The following is a 25,673-nucleotide window of genomic DNA, read 5'->3' as shown; positions in this document are numbered from 1 at the left end:
GAAATAACAATACTGAGCATGCCCTACTTCCATTAGTTTTATCTCCTATAATGTTGTTACAATATTTAGAAAATAAGTTTGAACTTTCAGTCAGATGTGCAGGGCAACCCAAGGCTTTTTGGATCATAGGCACAGTTGGATTTGGCATCCTCATCATTAAATTGCTGCTAGGATGGGGGTGTATCCAGATACCAAATGAACTTTTGTGTTGGATATGGGTCAGTCACAAAGCACTTATTTTAGTTAGGCTAAGAGAATTCCTAAAGCCAGGAGCACCAAGAATAAAACTGGTTTTTGAACCATTTGCTCCCAAAAATACAGTTTGAAGAAGGTGAACAGAATCAGGCCTATCCCTCAGTCTATTTCTCTGTGTTAATCCAGATTCCTGCCTTCAGTTGCCCTTGCTTTAAAGCTGCATTGCCATACATTCTTCTGGCAAACATATTTTTTACTATCTTGGACATAACAATACTCTCCCCACTGCTAGATTTATTACACAATTTTATCTCTGCAAGGTGCTTGGCTGTATCTACCAGGTTCAAGACAGAATTTCTGGTGATGAAAGAAGTCAGGCAAGGCAGCAACTTAAAGAAAGAGAGAAAAGGAAGGAAGAAAGATAAAAGGAATATTAAAAAGAAAAAATAAAGGGGGTACAAAGAAATAGGAACGTGGCATGGAAAGAATGGATGCTGGGCAGATGGAAGAAAAGGACAGAAGACAACACTTGTGTATGGTGGAAGGAAGAAATAAGAAGGATCATGCAAACAGACAGCACATATTCTCTGTACAAGAGTCCAACTTAGTTGTGGGTGCAGTTAATGTATGTGTGCAGTTAAAAATTCTTTTTAACTCAAATCAGTTCCAGGCAGCCATGTCATGCTAACATTAAAAAAAGTTAATGTAGATGGTTGACCATTTTTTCCCTTGCTCCTGGCAAAGAGAAGCAAAACAGCTGCTTTGGTTATTCTAATTACCCAGTCTAGGCAACTGAAGATTGTAGTAAAGCAAGTAATAAGATGATGGAGGCATACAATACATCTCCATTTACTGTCTTGTTCTTGATCAACTACAAGAAATAAGAAAACCTTCAAATTTAATGGACAGGTGTAAAAAATAATCTGATATTAATGAACTGAGATTGGAATCCTATCTCTGACTCAAGAGGAAGCTGTCCAGTGAATTTTGTCACTCTGGGATGCTGCCTTAGAAGCTATGGATTGGGTTCCAATTATAGCCGAATGGCTATATATACTTACTGTATCCAATTCATTAAAAGCACTGACTTCCAGGTTTATAATGATTATTTATAATTATGTAATTGTCAGATATAATGAATCAGGACCCTTCAGAAGATAGCAGCATAGAAAATTTATTCATGCCTATACAACTAAAATTATATAATATATGTTTAGCTGGTCAACTAAAGTTCCACACAAATTTGGTGCCCAATAAAGGTCAATGGAATTCAGGAGGGATTGGATTAGGAGCACTTGTGGGAATGCAGTGATTCTAAGCTAATGATGCATTTAACTCCACCTTCCCCAGCTTTGCCTGATCTTCTACAGTAACTTTATATTTTAGAAATAAGTTTCCATACATTTCACAATTAATTAATTACAAGTCTGTGAAAAATTGTTAGAGTTATTTGTGTTTTGAAAGGCTAGTCTTTTATTTTAAAAAATACAATTCCTTTCTAATCAGTATTATAACTACTAAAAATCCCACAATGATATAACTACATTTCTCCAGGATGGCAAACTCAACTAGCTGGCCTGAAAAGGATTTGTTAAAATCTCTGTCTCCATTTCTCACAGCACAGTGAATTATTATCACCATCTGACCTAGTTTGTGAAATGGAAATAAGCTTCACACAGCACTATGTATTCAAATCACATAATGCTTCTAATAGCATCTTATTAAAATTTTATTTATTTAATGTACTACCTTCTCAATTTATTTTTTGTTTTTATCAATTAGTTTTTTTTAAAAAAATGTGAGAATTTTTAAAAACTGAGAGGCCAAGAAGGAATTCGCAGAAAATGAATATTTTTCCAATTCTCTAATAATTAGTTTAATTGCATTACATAACTCTCACAATGGTTTTCACTATTTACAATGATCCAGCAAGTTTCAAGTTAAATAATAATCATTGTAATGGTTTAGCTTGTCATTAATAATTTGTTTTAAAAAGGTCATACTTATGGGCAAATCATATTAGGCTTGATAGGTAAATTCTGCCTTCTAAATCAGGGATCATATCTTAAAGATAAAATGGTTAGGGAAAAAGTTACTATGAAAGAGAGTTATGATGTTTTATCTGCTTGTGAGTTTTCTGAATGGCTACTGAGTGACACACAATTTTGTACAAGTAAAACTGTTCTTAACTTCTTATAATCTTGAAAGGCTTTTGACTGGATTATCTATTTAACTACCTAAAACTATTTTAACAAAACTCCCTGACAGTTCTAATTCCTAACTACTGGGCTGGTACACTGCAATTCTAATCCTAACCAAAAGATTGTGATTTTGTGTTTGGAAGTTTGGTATTTGATATACATTTGCATGGGCACACTTCATTAGTGTTTATAAGACAAAAATCAGTGCCAGCGCATACCAGTCAGCAGCAAATCTCTCTCACTGCCAATGTCAGACCCATCCAATGTATTTGCCTGCCTATTATTGCTTTGCTTGTGAATTCCTTTTCAGTGCCTGCCATTCTGGTGGGAGGAGGGGCTGCTTGCCTGGGGAATGTATTTGCCTGTCTCTGCTCTGTCCTCTTTGAAATGTCCTCCCTTCGTGAGAAAGGAATGTGGCCTGAAAACATCTGCCTTATCTCCAGACAAGTGAGCCTGGTACCATTGGGAAATGAAAGCTTGAGAGACCTTGAGATGGGTGCTAAATCACTAGGTTCTCAAAACAACCTAGCACCTATGGATTGGCTGGATTCAACCGGATGGTTAGACACTGGGGGGAGGAGTCCTGAATGGGTATTATGATGTAACCTTTCATATGCAAATTCTTCAGACCTTGCTTTGCTCTATTGCTATCACTAACTCTCAACAAAAGTTCCTTTGAAACAATGCTTGTTTCAAAAGTTCTGCTTTCTTGAGGCAAACCCTTACAGCAACTTTGTTTTTGTTATTTGTTTTTGGAGAGAACCTTCCACAAAAAAACCCCCAAACAATCAAACAACTACTTCCCCAATCTATAATCTTTTTTCCTTTGAGCAGAAAAATAAATTAATTATTTAAATTTTATTTTATTTGTATATCTTTTATGCCAGTTTATTGATACAAGCTATTAAGTAAAAAAAGATAATGGATTGATATTTGCTGTATCATAAAAAATGTAGAGGCTTTCACTGCCCCAACATAGTGCCATCTTTGTGAGATGAAGCTTTGCAAGCTTCTGTGTGCAAATGTACAGATATGAGCTACTTCTCCCAATCTCTTTAGAACAGAGTTCCCCAATCTTTCTGGCTTTACAGACTGGCTGGGGGGGAGGAGAGGGATGGTTCCATGTGAGCAACTCCATTTGCATGAGCAGCAAGTTTCCACCGCTTGCAAGTGGGGATGCAAGTGCAAGTGCACCCACATTTAACCACTGCTTGTGCAGGTGGGGGATGCACACGGGCTCACCTGCCACTGGCTGGGGGGGAGGAGAGGGATGGTTACATGTGAGCAGCTCCATTTCAATGAGCAGCAAATGCCCACCGCTTGCAAGTGGGGATGCAAGTGCAAGTGCACCCACATTTAACCACTGCTTGTGCAAGTGGGAATGCACACGGCTCACCTGCCACTTCTGTGACCCAGTTTGGAAGGCCTCAATGCCCACTAGTGGGCCACTGCCCAGGGGTTAGGGACCCCTGCTTTATAGGTTTTAGGTAAGGTAAAGGTAAAGGTTCCCCCGCACATGCGTGCTAGTCGTTTCCAACTCTAGGGGCCAGTGCTCATCTCCGTTTCAAAGCCGAAGAGCCAGGGCTTGTCCGAGGACATCTCCGTGGTCATGTGGCTGGCATGACTAGACACCAAAAACGCACGGAACGCTGTTACCTTCCCACAGTAGTGGTCCCTATTTTTCTACTTGCATTTTTACGTGCTTTTGAACTGCTAGGTTGGCAGAAGCTGGGACGGGTAACAGGCACTCACTGTGTTATGTGGCACTCGGGATTCGACCCGCCAAACTGCCAACCTTCTGATCGACAAGCTCAGTGTCCTAACCCACTGAGCCACTGAGCTTAAATCAGACTTCATCAGTGCTATGACTTTGTGTCTAAAGTCAATTCATTAATTTCTTTTTTTTGTTTTTGGAAATTAGGTAGTCTATTTATATAAATGTGCCGATGTTTTACAATTTTAATCTCCGTACCTTTTCTTTTGAGCTTTTTCCACAACTTGGCATTTTTTGGCATTTACATATGTTTCCCATGAGAATACCAACTAAAATAATGTAAATTTTTCCTGTTGCTGTTATTGCTTAAATCACAAATTATTATATTTCTACTTTGCTATTGTATTTGAAGTAGCTCAGTTCCTTCTTTGTGTCAAATCTGACTCAACTCCATAGCTGCACCTGCTGTTGCTCACAGTTTGCCAAACAGGAAGGGATGGGGGTGGGCTAATTCCTAAGAAGGGAAGGAAGTTCTGGAATGCAAGAGTGCCTTCTGTTGCTGGTGAGATGTTAGACACCAAGGTCAAGTTATGAAATGTTTCAGCGGCACAGTCTTTTCCCAAAAGAAGAGAACTGAACCTAATTGGTGAACTATGAACTGAGGGTGATCCGGAGGGGGAAAAGAGGGTTTTACCTATGTGGGTTTTTGTGGGAAAATCCCAGAACTGACTTTGCTTGTGCTGTACCTAGATGGATATTTCAATAAAGCTACACTCTTGGTAATTTAAAAGAGCCAAGAGTTTCGTTGGTTGAATGTGCCAAATGGGACGATTGACACTTTGCACAAGGATATGGTTTTGTACATGATCTTTGGATTATTCTACACAGCTAGTTTAATAAATGATGTAACTGTAGGGAACCACTGGAGGCACTATACAATAATATATTACTTTTTGAAATATGTACTATCTTAAACCAATTTGATAGACAAGGACTTTATGTAATTTTCTCAAAGTTATTTCCAATCTAATTTTCAAAATTATCCTGTAATACACGGAGACGTCCTCGGACAAGCGCTGGCTCTTCGGCTTTGAAACGGAGATGAGCACCGGCCCCTAGAGTCGGAAACGACTAGCACACATGTGCGGAGGAACCTTTACCTTTACCTTTTACAAGTATTTTGAAGAGGTGATACTTTCAATTAGTGATTTTCTATATCCAAGTTGAGGTAAGGCAGAATGTTTGCTTGTTTGTCTTACTAAACCAATTTCTATAGCCACCTCTCTCACAAGTGACTGGACAGTGTACAACAGAGCTAAAAACAGTTAGAAACATTAAAAACTATAAAAATCAAGCTAAAACTCTTTTGTTATATAATCAATTTTGAATGAGACTAGAAATAGATAGATAGATAGATAGATAGATAGATAGATAGATAGATAGATAGATAGATGATAGATGATAGAAAGAAAAATAATAGGTATAGATAATATATAAGCACTTTTGTTATAAATATATGTATATTTAAATAGAAAGGGTAGTACCACAAAGGAAACTGTTTGTAAGAGTATCATCCAGACATTCTGAAGAGTTACAGTAATACACCTACAGGATCTTTGATTTCTTCTTAGAGGCTTCTTAAAACCAGTCCAAATATGCATAAAATGGAAATATTCTGACTATTAAAGTACATGACAATAAAGATATTAAATATTAATCATATTAAATATTAAACATAATGCACATGCATACCCCACCCCAACTCTCATCCAGCCTCCTACAGAACCTATATTTACATATATTGGATATTGAATTAAGTAAAACATTAATTGAAAACAGTGAATCTGAAATTCTACTAGATTTAATCCAAAAATGCTTAACTAATCTGGTTTGCAGAGCAAGCTGATGTTGAACAAACAAACAAACAAAAAAACCCCAATTCCCCTCCTCAAAGCAAATGCAAGTCTCTAAAGAATGAGCTCTTACTGCAGTACTAATAATACTTTGACTCCCACCAAGATTTTTCAGTGTTTTAATTAACAGCACATTACTCAACAAATAATTCCATATGTATGTTCTGTAAACAAACCTCAGGCTTTCATACAGATCTGACCTGAAATGCACCATACTGTATTACATCTTCATAAATAAGCCAGTTAAGTACAAAGAGGCACATTTATATGCAAACTCTCGCACATCAAGGCCAAAGTTTCTGAGCGATGTCTTAAAAGTGTATTTTACTGTGTGTATGCTAGCAAGAACGGGGCAGAGATTTTCCATATTTTTCCTAAGATATTTATATAGCTTTTAAAAGATATTTGCAAATATCCTCATGTAACTGGAAGTTCAATAAAATTTCAAAATATTAACTCCTGGAAAAAATTTTAAAAATCATAATTTAAATGATTATAGTACTACAGTCATGTGGCAAACTCATTATGTTCAAAGCAAAATCTTTTAAAAAGATTACAATATATAGAAATGAATATAGATTCTATGTTAAGAAAAGCAATTGAGAACTTGGTTCCGTACATGCCACATTTTTTAAGAATTCAGAGACATGTCACATTTTAATGAAATTAAACAGAAGATTTCAACTGATTTTCAGTGACTTTTAAGGTTAATTCTGGGAACACCTTTGTGAATTCTCCTCATCCACAGTCCCACGATAGGCACTGGTTGAAAGTATTCAATGACCCAAAATAATTTCCTGTACCTTTGGCTTCAGAACTTTGGCCTTGAAACTTATTTAGTCTTCTTAACTAATATGGTTGAAATCCAAAACTTATTTTCTATGTTCCCATAATGTTTAGTAAAGGAAGTGGGAACATTTCTTTATTTTGGCAGGTAACTGTCTATTCCTCCTTCACTTTATTGGTTATTACCAAAAAACCAGTGAAGCAGAGGGAGAGAAAAGAGATATGAAAATATTATGTTTTGCTATTTTTTTTCCATAAAAAATATTTTGCCAATGAAGCTGTTACTACAGTACTAGCTTCATATAACGTGAGTTAGTGTCATTATACCTTTTCTAAGAATTAGAGCTTCAAGGGGATTATTTATCTGATTCTTCTTCATAATACTTTCCTCTGTATTGTAACTTAAATTACTTACATCATGAATAGAGTCCAGGAGCTTTGTCAGTTGATAAAATCGCTGCCAACTTTGCCCAGAATTGTTTGGATGTTTAGTTACCATTTTTCTAAGTTCTTTAATATAATTTGCCCTCATTTCTTCAAATGCAGCTTGGCTCTTGAGGCCATCCTTAGGAACTACAACAAAAGAAAGTAAAGTATGCATTATTCAACCTTTTGTCAAATGAAAAGGAAAACTTGTTACAAGTAAGGTCCATTCTTAATGATCAGTCAAAATTTGGTGTAATGCCGTTTCCATACTTCTTGTGCATTTTGTAGAGTGGCAACTCTATAAGCCCTTTGTGTTCCTTATAGAATATTTAATAACAGAAGGCAAGTTTTGAGGTTTGTCTGCTCATGCTCTTTCACACACACATCACATAGGAATGAAATATCTTTAACAATACCAAAACTTTTACTAAGTTCCTAAACTTTCCTAGGAAATCATTTCCAATACACGCATTTACTTTCAGAGTAAAATTGATAACATTCTTAAAGATGGAAGAAACAGTCTATTGATATTTACTTCTATATATTGTATTAAAAATAATGCTTTGAACCAGGATTATTTTGCAATTTCATTTTTTAAGGTTGCAAATATGGACCAGTGAAAATTTATTCATTTACTTATTAAAAGACTGCCCATCTCACTCTTATAGTGACTGTAGGTTGTGTACAGTCAAAAACATAAAAACCATATAAAAATACAATATCTCAGTAAAAAAGGCAGCTGAAACAGGGATAACATAAAAGTTAAAAAGGTGCTAACCAACCCAAGATTTCATGTTCCTCTGTGAACTCCATACAAACCAGCAGACCCAGGTCTTAAAACTCTTTTAAAAATCCAGGACAGTGGGCCCTACTTCACCTGTGGGGAGGGGAGGATGTTCCGGGGTGACAGCAGAGAAGGCTGTGTTCCTATACCCTACCAGTCACTAACCAACAGGATCCATAACATATCTTCTCTGCCTAACTGGGGGAAGTGGACTGATGTAAATGAGGAGAAGATGGTTCTGCAGATAACCTGGTTAAATATCTAAACTAATCAATTAATTGATTAAATATTCAAAATCATATTATTCTCAATAGAAACAATTTTTACAATATTTTTCTTGAAATACTTGATCAGATTTGCCATTTTCTCTTTCTTTAAAGCATTCTCATGCTATTTTCATTCCCATAATGACAGTGCCATTATTTTGGCTACATTTATATAACCACATACAATTATACGGCACATTGAATAGATTGCCACTAGAGTGCATAGAAATATCAAATTAACAAACTGTGGCATACAGTATCTAGTTTGAATTTATTTATTTAAATGTCATCTCAAATATTGTGTACTTTTCTGCATTGTGGTAAATCAAGGTAAGCAATATGAAGCTTTAGGATTCCTTCCTACTTTTTACAGGGCCTGGAACATTCTCTAATAACCATACTATATATTTAAATCTACAAAATCTATAAGCATTAGATAGTTTTGAAAAATGTAAGTACTGACCAGGTGAAAGACATCCAACCCCACTCCACCAATTTTTGATGCTGTCCTACTCATCACTGATTTTCATTTTCATACTGTTAACAGCAGTCCTCAGTTAGAAAATTGTTGTATATCAATGCAAAAATGCATGCTGCTGTTGTGTCAAACATTTTTTTAAAATTTAGACATGATTCTCAATCACTATTCTGAAATCAGTTCTGAAATAATACAGGTTGAATTGAATATTCTATTTGGCCTAGTATGATGAGACACACAAGGAATTTGTCTCTGGATCAGGGAACATGTTAAGCAACAGAATAATGATAATCATAATAATAGTAATAACAATAAGAGGGGGAATAAAGAAGATAATAAAATGTATAAATGTGTGGAAATGAGTACCGAGTACAGGATTCAGTAATGACATCAGAATCTACTTAATACACAGTATTAATAAGTATTATAACTATATTCTCCCACCTAGGTTTCATTTTTTTTCTTGTGTGAACCTTGGTGGTATAACAATTCAGAAAATCAGTTCTCCTTTTGGTAAACTTACAAAAGATATCTTGGAACTAGGAAAAATAAAACGATGGAGTAGACAGGTTCTTGCCTTGATCCCAAATAGCTTATCTTATATAAAATGTGAATTGCAATGTTCTAAAAGTTAGTCAGGCAATCTAGAATCACCCAGGATATTTTTAGATTACTTCCATTTTCATGAGGACAATCACTGAGATTGTCTCTATGGTATTATTAGAGACTTCCAAACAAACCTCAACTGAATTTTATATGAGCTTCAAGACTTTATTAATACTGTGCAACATAACTTCAATAATAGAATATATTTTTCTCATGTTCAATTACACAAAGAAATTAATTTCCTCCTGTAAACCTGGATTCCTTTCCTAATTCAACACTCTTCTGTTATTATCAACTGCAAACAAAACTCCATATATAGATGATGCTGCAGTTTCATTTAATTAAGAGAAATAATTTGCAACTTCATTGGGTATAGGCTTCATGTTAAAATGATCTGAAGGGAGAAAACTGGTATGAAAAAAGCAACATATTATAGCATGGGAGTTTTACTTTTGTTCATTACTTAGTGCTTTCTCATTTTTTAATTCCATATTATTCAATGAATACCCCATGTATCTGTGTTTTTTTAAGAAAAGCTGGACTTTTTAAATAGTATTCCACAATGATGATGACATTAAAAGAAAGATTCAGAAGCTCAACAGCTGTTCCAAAAGAGCAATAATGTTCTAAATGTTTATTTAAATAATTTAGCACCTGGAGGCAAGCAAATAGCTGGTTGGGGAACTGTTGTTAGATCATTTCAGTTTTGGAGAAGATGCTAATGGGTGGTAAATGGCACTTTATACATTTATACATTTGGGAAAGGGAGGAGTCTCTATGAATTGGCAATCTGAGAACAGAAGTAACAGTTAGCTTGTACTGATGCTTTTCTGAAGAAAGGGGCAGAGTATATATAAAGAAACACTTTTGTATTCACAAGCATTCTATAGATCTCAATGAGGGTATAAACCTGTTGCTCTTGTATAAGTAAAAGCAGTGAATACCAGAAGGACAAGTTTCTTGCCTTTTTCATGAGTCTAGGTTCTAATTTCTGTTTATTCTACTATTATTGTGCTGTCACAACTGGTTTGGGACAATGGGAATGATTGAATTATAGAAGATGCAAGAAGGGCAACTTGCATCTATACAGTCTCTGAGATCAACACTGCTTCCAGCAATGGTTCCACCATTTTTGATGTCAGTAAGGAGAGCTGTACAATTAATTACCCTGTTCTCTATCAACCTCACAAATTTTACACACACACACACACACACACACAGAGAGAGCTTTTTTTCTCATAGAACACCCAGAACGGAGTTCCGGCACCTTTTTTGGATAGAACCTTGTAGGGTAGGGAAGGCGGGTTGTATGACGTGTGTGAGTTCCGGCACCTTTTTTTTTAGTTTTTTTTAAAAAAGCACTGTATACACACACACACATACACACACACAGCCACACACAAAATCATATACATATATTTATATATAACCAACTAAATGTGATTAAAGAAGGATATTTTTCTCTATTTCTACTTGTGCATTGATGGTTCAGTCAGCAAAGATGCATATATAGAAGTTTCAGGTTTAAACAATCAGACATTATATATACAACCCATTTTATAAATATATCTATGTTCTGTATACAATCTAGATAAAATTTGCACAAAATAAGAGTGGAATGATATTATGTATATTTTTCTAAAGACAAATCTGTAAATTATTACACCAGCAACCACAGAATTAAATATATAAAAACTGATAAACAGAAACACAATTGAAACTCTACACTTTGGGATGTAAGCCCATTGGCTTCTCATTTTGATCATTAAATTTGGCATTTAACTATCTTTCCTCTTCTGTAGGCTGGAAAAAAACAAAAAATGATTGAGATATATTGAGAGATTTCTTCTATGCTAGTTGAGAAAAGTTTCCTTCATGTGGTTACTATTCAAGTTTTCAAACAATTACACAGTTGTAATTGCAAACCCACTCTCCCAAATTTGAAAAGCAAAAAATGCTGGAAACTGGCAAAAAAAAGGTTGCAAATCATGGTCACAGTCATAAATGTGAGCCAGTTGCTAAGCTCCCAAAATGTGGTCATGTGACCGTGAGGCAGTCATGTAACATTTTACCAGAAGGGCCAGAAGAGTTTTACTAGCCATAAAGCACCCTTTCTGAGGCCATTGTAACTCTGAACAGTAATTAAATGACCATTGTAAGTCAAGGACTACCTGTACTGCAAGTGGTGTACATGTAAAACAACTTAAAAATACTGAAAATACACAGCATTATTCATATATTATATCTGCAATTAAACCACATTTATTCTTATTCTTATTCTTTACCTTGAAGCATGCAAGATTCCGTTTTATAAATCAAGCAAATTAATCTTAAAGAAATGCAAATTATCATGCCATGAAGAAAAAGTGGGCATGTGCCATGTTGAATTCAGCTTTACAGTAATACACTTCAGGTTTTAAAGGTAAAAACAAAAACAGATTTATGCTGTACAGCACAGTTAATGCCATCTTAATGTGGGCTGCAAATTATAACAGGATTTGGTAGATCTCAGTACTGGAGCTAGGATGTCTGTTCTCAATTACCAGCCCCTTTTAGGAGCCTACAAACTATAGTTTGAACTAACTTCAAAGCTATCGCACAATGCATTAAAGTAATCAATCCTGATTTTCAAAAAATGCTATAGATGTCAAGTCCAAAACACTGAAGAGCCTTCCAGCTCTTAAAATCAAATTTGTTTTCTTTTCTTTTTCAATTCATCAGATACTAACTAGTCAGTTATTACAATAATATATGATATTATAGTATTTAAAATTGTGACTGGAATCATCAAGAAACTTACCTGTGCTTAACAGCAACAAAACTTTCATTATGGTGTATTCTTCAAAACTAAGCTGCAGACGAACAAATTGAAGGCTGATCTGGTGCATTCCTTGGCATAATTCGAACATTGCAGATTGCCGCATCCTTTCTCTGCAAAAGACAAGACAGGTAAAATAAAGATATGCTGAAACTTTCAAATGTTTTATTGTTTAAGGTTTTGTATTGTGTTTTGATATGCCCTTTGCTGCCTAGAATCACTACAGTGAGATGGATGACTATGTACATCAAATAATGATTTATTCTAATTAAGATAAAAATAATTTATGCTGTTGTCATTATTAGACAAAATGGATATACTTTTCCTCAAGGATCATTTTCATCTCATTAGTAACTGTTTATAGACTACACTCAGAGTTTTGTTAATATTATAAAACACTGACTGAAGTATTATCCTGTCAAAATTAATCCCGCATAAGTATCAGTGGGGGAAAGCATTTAGAGGGAAGCATGCAAAAGGTTTTTTCATGAAGGTTGCTAATATCAAACGGGCTACTTAATTGACTCAGAAACATTTTGAATGAAAATGTTCTTTTCGATTCAGTTCAATGCAGATTTAAACCCAGTGTTGGAAAAGCGAAAGCTTTGGGAACTCTATAGGAAAAAAACTTTTTTATAAAAAAGTGCAAAATCATTTGGATCTACTGTATGTTTGGAATAAAGGAATTATTTTACATTGGTTCTATCCAAATATGATTGGCCTTTGGTTAGTTTAGGAGGATTAGAGTCCTGTTTTTAGACAGCCTAAAAATTGCAGTATGAGATTCATCAAGATTTTATTTTATTTTATTTCTCAAAACCACACATCGGCAAGACGAAAGAGATGGTGTTAGACTTCCAGAGGAAAAAGGAGAAACCTGTCCCACTTTACATTGGGGAGGACTGTGTGGAGAGAGTTTTCTCCTTTAAATTTCTGGGAGTCTACCTCTGCGAAGATCTGACCTGGAAAGTTAATACAACCCAGGTGGCCAGAAAGGCCCAACAGAGGCTTCACTTTCTCAGGGTCTTGCGGAAGAACAGGGTAGAACAATGGCTAATGACCCTCTTTCACCGGTCTACTATAGAGAGCATCCTCTAGTATGGTATTGTGGTTTGGTATGTTGGTCTGACAGCCGCGGATAGGAAAGTATTACAGAGGGTGGTGAGCACAGCACAAGACATTGTGGGCTGTCCCCTGACACCACTGGATGACATTGCCAGGGCTGCCTTGTAAGAGTGAGGAAAATTCTCAGGGATGACTCACACCCTGGATGGTATCTCTTTACTCTCCTACCATCGGGTAGGAGATATAGGAGTATAGCCAGCTGTACCAACAGGCTGAAGAACAGCTTTTGTCCATGGGCTGTTAGGCTTTTGAATGGGAAATATAATTTTATAAACTTTATGCATAATTGACTTGCGAGGCTGATGTGTTGTGTAGTTCACATGGTGTAATAAGATGGAGAGTTTGTTGTCACTGTGAGTTGGGGGGTGGGGGCACGAAGGGAGGCTCAGCCAATCTCAATGTATACATGGTTGTACTTTGACAATAAAGGTTCATTCATTCTCTCTGGGGCAATGCTTTTCTGCAGGGCAGAGGCAGCAATGGAGAAAAGACTTTTCTTAGGCCCTGCAAAATGATCATTTTTCATAGAAAGGACCAGGACTGCACTTGCTTTGTCACAACATAGAGGCAAGCAGAAACAATTGGAGATCAACAATCCCACAGAAAATCAGACCCTGTGTCATGAAGGGTTTAGCAGATGATGAATGGCACCCAGAATCCCATTGGCAACCAATGCTTCTCACATAGCAGTGTGACACATGTGTATAACATGTAGTCCAATTAAAAGGTGATCAGATTGTGAGTGACCACCTGGAAGACTTCTCAGTTGAAGAAAGCAGCAGCTTGTACACAAGATGAACCTGTGCAAACCTTCCTGGCCACAGCTGTGAGTCTAGGAGGTCTCTCCACCAGTGCACCAGTCTTAAATAGGGAGATGCACCACCATCCAAGATCAATGATGAAAATATACCTGAACTGGGAGAGGGGCAGCTAAAGTCATTCAGTCTTATTAGGACTGTGCCAAAATCTATTTCTCCCAATACCTGAAAAACCTCCAGACACTGCTGGATTAATACATTGACAGCTTCACCTATCAGACCCAGGTTGAGATATAGAGCTAATATCATCAGTACACTGAAGTAACAGATAAACTCATTCAATAGTTTCATGTAGATATTAAACAGCAAAGGGGAGAGTGGTGAATCCTGAGGGACAAGCGACAAACTATGAGCATGACCTCCTCTTCTCTATCCATATAAAGTTTTAATGTTAAGTTCATTTTTCTAGCTAGAATTAAAGCTCACACATGAATGGAAGATGCCAATTATAATAGAATTATAAAATAAAAGCTAGTATTTTGATTCCATAGAGAAGTAATGTATTTTTTCATGAGCAAAAGCAAAGGAAAAACAACAAAACAAAATAAAACAAATCCAAAAGTTGGAATATAAGTCAAACATCAATTATACAAATTCATTGATTTCTGCACCATCCTAGTACTATGTGAAAACATAAAGAGAAAATAAATCATACAAGCAATTCCTTCCAGAATCAGGCAATGCGTAATTCCTTCCAGATAAGTGAAAATTGGATTTTTCAAGAAGTTAGTATATGGAAAGGAGAGGTACACATTAATGTGGCTGTTGAAATGAAAGTAATTCCTCAATTTCAGCAACTGTCCAAATGGGCAGTATTAACACAATCCATTACATACAGTGTAAGGACTGTAACAACCACTATGAAGGACAGATAGGGAGAATACTAGTAGAGAGGATCCACAAACACTGATCAGCAGTCAGAAACTGATTAGTTTCACAGCTCATGGAAAGATTTAACCATAGTTTCAACTGGGAAGCTGTGAGCATCCTAGACCAAAACCACTACGGAATTTTTGGAAGATTGGCATTCAGACCAATCAGCAATCAACAAATAGAGATAAATCACATTTACACATCACTTAAAAGAGACAATGAAAAAATTAAGAAGGAAACCAAAAGACCAGAACATATCCTCGCCAGTAACCTACACTGAGATAAGGGCCATGCTAGTATGATGAGTGGTACAGAAATTTGATAAATAAATGAAGCTGGGATTAGCACTAGATAAACAAGCAAGCAGAAAACAATATACTAATCAAGGAATTTTTCAGGAAAAAACTACAATCTCACCAATAATGGGAGGGCAAGCTACTATATATAAACAGGAAGCAAAACCTATATTTACTAGCACTGCTGATATTACCTAGTCAGATAATCAAATGTCTGCAAGCAAACAGCCAAGTTCAAACATCACCAAGGACTGCACAGATCAAGCCTGAGCTACATATATTCTCTTCTACTGGAACAACGGATCTGTAAGCTTTCTGAACTGGAGGCTTCAAATAAGAAACTATTTTCTGAAAACGTAGGAGATAAAATTCTTGGCTAAACATGTGTTAAAATAGAATAAACAAAATAAATATATTTGCTGTTTTGAAGAATTTGTTAAAATATAGTTATCACTTCCTGGGTGGAACAATGACAACAAAACAAAAAAAACAAAAAAAAAACACCCAGCATACTGTACATTTGAAGTTTGGTAGGAGGCAACTTCAGAACTTTCACAATTATCTGCATTACTTACTCTCAAATGAGGAGGATACTGTTATACATTGAGCAGTGTCATATATTGGATATATTCTCCTATAGATAGAATGATGTAATCTTGACAATGCTTCTAAATACTAAAACTATTTCTATCTAAAGCTAAGAAAAGGCTTAAAGTTACACTAGTTGGCATCTCTCCATCAATCATCACAGCAGCTTAATCTGTTGGCTTTTCTCTAGTAGGTAACCCTTTGACCTTATCTTCCATCCTTCTTCAGTTTTGTTGAGAGCTTTTTGCACTGAATACAACTACTACTGCTCTATCTTCAGCTGACTTCTTCAGGTAGCATCCAAGAATTTATTTTCAGCAGTCTAATCACTTAATCACGAACTAACCTATTAAGATTTACTAGTCCAAGCTGGGTTTTGCTAAAGCCAACAATCTACCTTCAACACCAAGATGTCCATCTTCAATGAATCTGATAGTAATCAGCTACATTTCCTCCCTTCCCGCCCCCCCACAGACACACTTCTTTTTTTTCCAACCACGTGTACGTGAGTCCACTATCCTTTTTCTGTGCCCTATGAAAATCTAAATTATCTTCTATTCCCAGCATCTTATCCACAACAGAATGTAAGTTTAGTATTTTTAGGGTGTTTGGAGAAACACATGAATATATACGTTTATCCAAACATGATGTGATGGTACACAGCAAGTTTATTATATAATGCACTGAAGAATCCAGAAACTTGAATAAACAGATGCCAATTAAATAATCAGCAAAACTGAACCACTGATAAATCCTGATCCAGCTCATAATTTGGAGTTGAGATGCTCTTGCACAAATAATTTCTGTTGAGCTATTAATTAATAAATAAATGTTCCCTCCCTCATTTTATTTCTAGAAATAAAGGCCTGCCTCACTGACTTGGAGTGAGTTGTATCACATTAGCAGATATTCCTAACCAAAAGTATGATACTACTTAATCTTTCTTTTTTATAATTTTACTGAAAATTAAAACTTTAAATTGGCATTTTAAAAAATGATCATAATATTTATTCACATATGTTCATATTTTCAGTTTAAAATCCCCAGATTATAACTGTAATTCTTTCAGATTAAATTTCTATCTTTGTTTGCTGTACATTACTCCATATTCATTCATAACGTGCTCTATACAGTCCTTTGAAACAACACGTATTTAAAAAAATTAGTGCTCTTTTTACTTTTTTATGGTTTTAAAAAACTCCTACTTTCCAGTATTTGTCAACAGTAGTTTAAAGCTTTATTTCAGTATTACATAATGAAAATGTACTTCATCCCACCTATAAAATTCAACCTTACGCTATTCATTTATTCCATATAGATGCTTCAGCAGCCATAAATGTTCTCTTGGTCATTCTCTTTGATCATTACGATTTCTACAATAGCAGAAAAATCTACTTGAGGAGCAGAATTCAATGGCACTTACAGTTGATTATTTCACTTATTGACAATTATATACTAGACTGAGTTTTGCAAAACCAGAATATTAAATATAGCAGAATAAACTACAGTGCTACATAGAATTACAGCTACATTTGAAAACAAAATGTAACAACGTATGAGGAACGTGATAGCTCATTAGTTAAAAATGCTGAGCTTGTCAGCTGGAAATCTGACAGCTCAGATTCGAGACCCAGGCGCTGCCAGATGGGGTGAGGTCCCGTTACTTGCCCCAGCTCCTGCCCTCCTCGCACTTCAAAAGCATGCAAATGTAAATAGATAGTGATATGACCCAAGTCACACATATGGCAATAAGTGCTAGTACAGTATGTTTATTGCACTATTCTACTTATTATAGCAATATCTCCCCAAATCCCCAAAGTCACAGATTCCCCCCCCCAAGCAATTGAGTGAGTAAGTCTAAGCAATAAGTTCTCAAGCAAATGAATATGCCAAGGAAGCCCACTGGGGCAAGTCTAAATCCATATGCAAATCCAAGTCCAAGTCTAAATCCAAGTCCAGATCCAGGAAAAGGCCACAAAATAAACCCAAGGATCACAGTGCAAAATCAGAATACAGGAAGCATGGAGCTGAAGATGATGATCAGGAAAATGAATGGTTATCTTTGCCAACTGCTCCTTTCTGCATACTAAGTAATCTACAACCAGGTGTTCCTGATTAGGAGGAACAAGGCTGCTTCCTCACAAGCAGCCTTGCTGACCTTGCTCTTCATGCCTGTGAATCAGGTAGGGGTGGTAGCTGTTCCTCATTGGAGGCAACCTGTTACTAATCATCAGTGTTAACCATGGCAACCATGCCTCTCCTTCCTCTTCTTGAGCAGGCGGCTGTCCATCCGGTTGATTGCACCCCTGATGCATAATGGACCTGGGACTACGTCCTCCTCCATCCCCGGGCTAAGTGTTCCTGGGGACCCTCTCTGATGGGTACAGTTCCAGATCATCATCATCATCATCATCCTCTTCCGAGTCAGAAACCAATGTGGATATCACAAATAAGTACCACTTTGGTGGGAAGATAATAGTGTTCCGTGTACTTTGGCGTATAGTCATGCTGGCCACATGATCACATAAATTTCTTGAGAAAACACTGGCTTCCTCAGGTAAGAACCAGAGATGATCCCTGGCCCCTAGAGTCATACATGATTGGGAAGAGGAAACCTTTACCTTTACCAACATATATGCTATAAAACTCACTTTAGCAATAGGAAATTATGCCTGCTGACTGACTATTAATCTCCTTCTGAGAACAGAAGAATAGCCTAACATAAAGCAGTAGAAGGGATGATGCCATTCACGTTACAATTTTATATATGTGGACATGTAATATTTCTACAATATTAATAACACAATAGATCTGAAAAAATGAGCATACGTTGGAAAGATAAGGAGCACTTTAAACTGAATGTAGGACCCTTATTTCTGCTCTACGAAGTCATCTATGGACATTGCTTATCATCTTTTCCATATCTGCCCACTATATTAACTTTATATTAATGGGAATGACAGATCAGTAAATATGAATCTATCTATGAATCTAATAGCAGAGCTATGTGATCTTTTGTATGCTTTTACACAGCCCTTGCAGGATTTAAAATGAGAGTAGACAGGCACTTTGTATTATAACACAATCTGCCAAGTTACATAACTGATATAGCTCCCATAACAAATATAGAAAATGATACACTTATTTTTATCTTATACAGTAATTTGAATATCTTTTTTCTAATGAAACTAATAATTTTTAAATATAAAATGAAACATTTTCTTAGCTTTTTATAATTGCATACATGTTCCTAATGATGAAGACTATGTAATTGTGAACCACTTGCAAACACATTTGCTCGACATATAGAAGCAATTTCTATCACAGCAGGAGCTGTATTGCTGATTGTGAAAACTGGTGGTGTTATTACTGTAGCCTTGAATGGACCAAGTTGATCATTCTCTAGAAGATCATAGCTGAGACAACATTTTCTTCTGGGACACTGCGTGTATACGTAAGTAACTATTACTCTTTAAGTTTAAGCTTCCAACTTTAAAACCAGGCAGAAAAAAATAATATATTAGTTCAGAAAGAAACTTCCTTTTTATAGCAAAAGGATAACTCAGTATTAGCTGACATATTGCATATGATTTTCCTGACATATCTGCAGCAACACACTAGGGTAGCAGTATCCAATTTGGGGGAAGTAGCAAACAAATGTGGAGTTCTTGGGTATGGATAATTACACAATACTCATATACCAGAAGATAAGCAAAGCACTGGGCTAGAGCCCCCAGCTTTTCATTTTACGGTAATGCTTTTGAGATCTATGAGGGCTGAAGGGCATTGTAAAAAAATATCAATTAGATTAATGCTTTGCTTTGCAGCAAATCAATTTTCCTCAAATTAAAAGAATCTTAGCAGACACAGTAGAGCATGTTGATAGGTAATTTGCTGAAATCAGGAACATTTTGGGGGCCCAAGCAGTACAAATATAGTTTGATAGTGTGAAATGTTAGAAAACTTCTGTTAAGCCTATTTATTCTATTTGCACTGTATTTGCAACTATCCCTGGGTGATAATGAAACACATAAACCTTTAGATTCTAAGAATGCTAATAAAAGCAAAATCCTTCAGGTTAAGTCTGTGAGTATTTGTTTGACACAATACAGCAGTTCAGGTGATAAATTCTTGTACAGATCTCAATGCAGGTTGAATGATGGCACTTTAGCCCTTCTCTATATATCATGTTGAGTGATGTCATATGATTTTCAACAGTGATGAGTCTTCTTCTCTATAAGTGAACACTTCCACATGAGCTAGAAATCTGCATTATCCAATTTCTAGCTCACATGGAAGTTTTCACATACACAATTGCTCCCTACTGCAGATAACTATCTTGTATTCATGGAGATCAGGTCTTTAGTAACATCTACAGCTAGATACTGAATAATTGGGGAAATGCCCATTTTCCTACTATGTTTAATTCTACCTTGGAATGTAGTCCTTCGTCATGGCTAAAATAATAGGTAAACCAATAAAGAAAAGGAAGTAAAAATGAAAATTCAGTTGAAATCATTTGATAACAAAATCGCTCAGATCCGGGCCGGCTTGGACTCTGACTGGGCGGAGTCTGACGTGGAGGAATTGGACGGTCTTGAGCATGTTATCTGGACTGAATTCGATCCTGTTTCCCCTGATGATGTGGACAGGATCATGGGGAGGCTGAGCTCCACCACCTGTTTGTTGGATCCGTGCCCCTCCTGGCTGGTTTATGCGGCCCGGGAGGAGACACGAGGCTGGTTCCAGGCAGTAATAACTGCTTCTTTGAAGGAGGGTGTCTTCCCCACCGCCTTGAAGGAGGCGGTGGTGAGACCCCTCCTCAAAAAGCCTGCCCTGGACCCGGCTGTTCTAAATAACTATCGTCCAGTCTCCAACCTTCGCTTTTTGGCAAAGGTTGTTGAGAGTGTGGTGGCGCATCAGCTTCCTCTGTTCCTGGAGGAAACTGATTATCTGGACCCGTACCAATCAGGTTTCAGGCCCGGACACAGCACGGAGACAGCATTGGTCGCGCTGGTGAATGATCTCTGGCGGGCTCAGGACAGGGGTTGTTCCTCTGTCCTAGTCCTATTAGATCTCTCAGCAGCTTTTGATACCATCGACCACGGTATCCTACTGCGGTGTCTCAGGAGGCACAGTTTTACAGTGGTTCTCCTCCTATCTCCTGGGCTGCTCGCAGTCGGTGTTGACGGGAGGGCAGAGATCCACCCCGAGGCCTCTCGTTTGTGGAGTTCCTCAGGGGTCGGTTCTCTCTTCCCTCTTGTACAACATCTATATGAAGCCGCTGGGTGAGCCCAGCGATGCCCTCGCCATGATGTCCCGTTGCCTGGAGACGGTCCAGGTCTGGATGGGGAGAAACAGGCTTCGTCTCAATCCTGCCAAACTGAGTGGCTGTGCATATCGGCATCTCAGGTTAACCAGACTATTCCACCTTTAACGATGGGGGGTGAGGTGTTACCCCCCGTTGATAGGGCTCGCAACTTGGGCGTCCTCCTGGATTCATGGCTCAATTTTGAAGACCATATAGGAGCCGTGACCAGGGGGGCTTTTGCCCAGGTTCGCCTGGTGCACCAGTTGCGCCCCTACCTGGACTGAGATGCCCTACGCACAGTCACTCATGCGCTCATGACCTCCCATTTAGATTACTGCAACGCTCTCTACATGGGGCTGCCCTTGAGGACCACTCGGAGGCTTCAGCTGGTGCAGAATGCGGCCGTGCGAGTTGTGATGGGGGTTTCCCGATACTCCCATGCAACACGTCTACTCCGCGAGCTGCATTGGCTCCCGGTTGCCCTCCGGGTGAGATTCAAGGTGATGACCTATAAAGCCCTAAATGGCTTGGGTCCGGGATATCTGAGGGAACACCTGCTGCCAGCATCAAGTTCCATTCGTCCAGTGCACTCCCACAGGGAGGGTCTTCTCAGGGTGCCGCCGGTAAAAGATTGCCGGCGGATAACACCCAGGGGGAGGGCCTTCTCAGTGGGTGCGCCTGCCCTCTGGAACCAGCTGCCAGTGGAGCTTAGGACTGCCCCCGACCTTCGTTCATTTCGCCGGGACCTGAAGACCTGGCTCTTCGAGCTCTCCGGCCCAGGCTGAGAATTTTAATTTTAATTGGGGTTTTTATTTTTTTTCAGGGATTGATTTAATCTTTTAAAATTGTTTTTAACTTTTGTATCGATCTTTGTTTTAAATACCCTGTAAACTGCCCTGAGTCCTTCGGGAAAGGGCAGTATATAAATCCAATAAAATAAATAAATAAATAAATAAAAATACAAAGAAGGAGAAATAACAAACCTAAGGCTATAGGGCAAAAAAATCAAAGTCAAACTTCAAAAATTTGTTAGCAATCTGATTGTTTTATTTTTCATAGGAAACGGAACAAGAGAGATTGGTGAACTAGATATAACCAATAGGGGACGAGTGATTAAAGAATGAAAACAGTGCAAGCTTAAGAATTGACCACATTATCTTGAGATTTGCCATATTCTCAAGCATAGGCTTACAAGGGAAGCTAAAGCTAAAGCTAAAAGCAACAAAAAGTGCCTTTTTCAGCTATGACAATAGTAAAAGAAAGAACAGTAAAAGAAAGAAAAGGGAAGGAAGGAAGGAAGGAAGGAAGGAAGGAAGGAAGGAAGGAAGGAAGGAAGGAAGGAAGGGAGGGGCCCACTCCTAGAAGAAATGGTGGGATAGTAAATAGAGAGGGAGCAAGCAGAGGTCTTCAAGACTTAATTTCCTTTAGTCCCTCTCCACCGCGCCACCCAAAGTGTATTTAAATGTAACTGATCAGAACCATTGACAAACAGAGGGAATGAAAAATGAAGGGTAAATAAAATTAGGGTTAGGAAACACTATCTGTTATGGATGAATTCAAATCTCCAGAAAAAGAGCAATTACATCCAAAAGTTGTAAAGGAATTTGCAGATATCATTAGAGTCCCTTCCTGTGAACTTTAACAAATTATGGCAGATGACTGGAGATAGGTAACTGTTGTTTTACTCTTCAGAAAAAAAGAAGAATAATACAATATAACTCAGGTCAGCTTGACAGTGACACTGGGCAAAATTCAGAAAGAAATCATTAAACAATTGGTTGACAGGCATTTAGAAAACAATGCAGGGAAAAAATATCATGCCAAACTAACCTGATCTCTTTCTCTCTCTCTCCCTCTCCCCCCCCCACCTTGATCTCTCTTCATAAGCAGTTTAATTGCCTGGAAAATAGAGTGGATGTAGCATTTTATTTTTTCCCTGAATTATATATTTTTAATTGTTAAATCTTTTATGGTTTTATTGTAACACCACCCAGAGTCACTTTTTCATGGGATGAGCAGTCATATAAATTTGATGCATGAATGAATGATGAATGAATGAAATACCACTTGTACTAGAGAAGAGGGCTCTTTTTTAGCTACTTTAAACTGATTCAAAATTGTTTGAATAAGCATATAAAGTACAGATCAAATTATAGGTTAGGTTGGAGGGAAGTGTCAAATGGTGAGCTGCTAGGTACTGTTCTAGGTCTTATATTCTTCAACATATTTATCAATGACCTGAATAAGGGATTGGAAATATTATTACCATATTTACAGATGAACACAAAACGAGGAGGAAATGGAAAATATCATAAAAGGCAGTAGCATGTGGCAGGAAAAACTTTGAAGGGTGGGAACAACAGGCAGTAATCAGTCACTATTAAATTTGGTAAGGACAAATGTGATGTCTAACATTTGGATATGAAAAAGCAGAAGCCTGAATGTAGAACAGGGACCAAACATGCAAAAAAGAGCCCAAGTGGCTTTTTGTCAATAAAGAGACAACAGTGAATGTAAAGTAAATGGTAAAAAAGCAACTGTAATTCTAGGTGAATCCACAGAAATAAGATGTAAAAATCAAGATATGTCCATTGCTCAAATCCAATCTATATTACACTGAGTTCTGGGCATTTCATTTTAGAAAAAAACATTGATGAGATGGAATATATTCAGAGGAACAAGAAAGTTGATAAAGGACCTCAGTGGAATATCGTATGAGGAACATTTGTAAGTGTTGGGAATTTTTAGTCTGGGGAAGATGCAACATTTAAAGGGCTATAACTGAAGTATTTCAAAAGAATGTTATACTACAAAACGGGAGAAAAAGAGTGATATTAAATTACAGCACAATGTATTTCAGCTAAATACCAGGGGGGGGGAAGGTACAAGTTGTTTAAGAACGGAATAGTCTGCCTTAGGGAATGGTGAACTATTCTTTTTGGGGAAGGCTGTTGGATTAGATAATTCCAACAGCTCTTATATTCCAAATTACATAATTCAAAACAATCTATGCCTAACCTATAAAACAAGGCCTACTCCATATATTGAATACAAATCCAATAGCCCCAGACAACATGGAAAATTGTTATAAATACTCCCACAACAATGTAGAAAGTTAAAATTTCCAACATCTATCTTTAAACATAGTTTCAGCTACACATTACAATGTATTATTTATAAGTTTATATAAACTGTGAATTTGAATTTGTTTCTTCACTTATCTAATATCTTAAAAATTAGTTCTCACTTCAACACAGACACCTCACTGGCTAGTCCAAAATGATCCCTTAACTCATTGGGTTAGACCTCATCCTTTTTAAAATATCCTAAAAAGAGTATGTAATCAGAGATCAACTCTGAATAGCAGCTAGCAAGTTTTGAACATGCAAGTACTGCAAAACGTTAGCCCTCTAGTCAGTCTTTAGCCTTTTTTATAATTTTCAGTATAAATTTTCAGTATAATTTTCAGTCTTCAAACAACTTTAAACAAAGAAGTAATTTCCAAGATTTATTATGAGTATTTCAGTATTTAACTGAAAAAGGAAATTAAACATCAAGCTCTTTAGTACTTCTAGAGATCAGGTCATGACAGATATAGAAAATTTATTTTTATTTATTTTTATTTATTTTAATTCCATTTATATCCCGCCCTTCTCCGAAGACTCAGGGCGGCTTACAAGCTTAGCAGTAGCCTTCATTCTATGTATATGCCTGCTTATGCGAACCTGCACTAATTGCAGGCAGCTGGTGTTACTTAAGGAGGCATTAGCCCACTGCACCACCAAGGCTCTTATGAGCCCTGGTTTTCCTAACATTTAGTTGGTATTTGCTTTCCTGGAATTTAAATCCATTTTTCTATGTCCTCTATCCTGATACAATTGAAAAACAAAATTTAATTTTGTTAAGACTACATACAGCTACTCAAAATAATTGACTAGATTTATGGAGATTGTCAGTCATCAAGATCATAGTTGTCTCAAAGATTATTCTTTTCCCCCAAAGGCAACTGGACTGTTTTTTATTTGAGGAAGAAAAATACATTTCACTTCTTATCCAAGAACCATCATCTCTTATAAACATCTTCTTCTTTTTCCTTAAATAAAAAAATAGTCCAGTTGCCTTTTGAAAAAAGCACCTTTGAGACAATTGACTACTTCAAACTATTTAAATTAGCCTTTTTCCAATTCTTAACTTTTCAAACATTGTGGTTAATATCAACTCCCCCCAAGGATCAATGTTGTTGTTTGTAGTGGTATTTGTTAAAGTAGTATTTATCAAATTAATTTCATATAATAACTGTTTGAGGATAAATGACAATCTGAAAATTCACGAAGAGGTCAATGAGGTGAAGAATTTGGGGACCACTACCCGAGAGGAGGGACGCGGTGGCTCAGTGGGTTAGGATGCTGAGCTTGTCAATCAGAAGGTCGGCAGTTTGGCAGGTCGAATCACGAGTGCCGCGTAACAGAGTGAGT

The 25,673-nt window shown here is 37.0% G+C and overlaps 1 protein-coding gene across 4 annotated transcripts in view; it reads right to left on the bottom strand.

Moving 5' to 3' along the window:
* Positions 1–25,673, bottom strand: part of NR3C2 (nuclear receptor subfamily 3 group C member 2) — a 168,717-nt gene that overhangs the window by 5,298 nt on the left and 137,746 nt on the right. For all 4 annotated transcript variants that reach the window (XM_081332597.1, XM_081332596.1, XM_081332595.1 and 1 more), the window contains 2 exons: positions 12,170–12,300; positions 7,225–7,382 (listed from right to left, as the gene is read on the bottom strand). In XM_081332597.1, the coding sequence (XP_081188723.1) occupies positions 7,225–7,382; positions 12,170–12,300 (289 nt within the window). The remainder of the gene's footprint in view (positions 1–7,224; positions 7,383–12,169; positions 12,301–25,673) is intronic.

Source organism: Vipera berus, assembly GCF_964194415.1.
Source record: "Vipera berus genome assembly, chromosome: 7".
Taxonomy (NCBI): domain Eukaryota; kingdom Metazoa; phylum Chordata; class Lepidosauria; order Squamata; family Viperidae; genus Vipera; species Vipera berus.
Note: the sequence above shows the minus strand (reverse complement) of the source record. Positions and strands in the feature narration are given on the sequence as shown.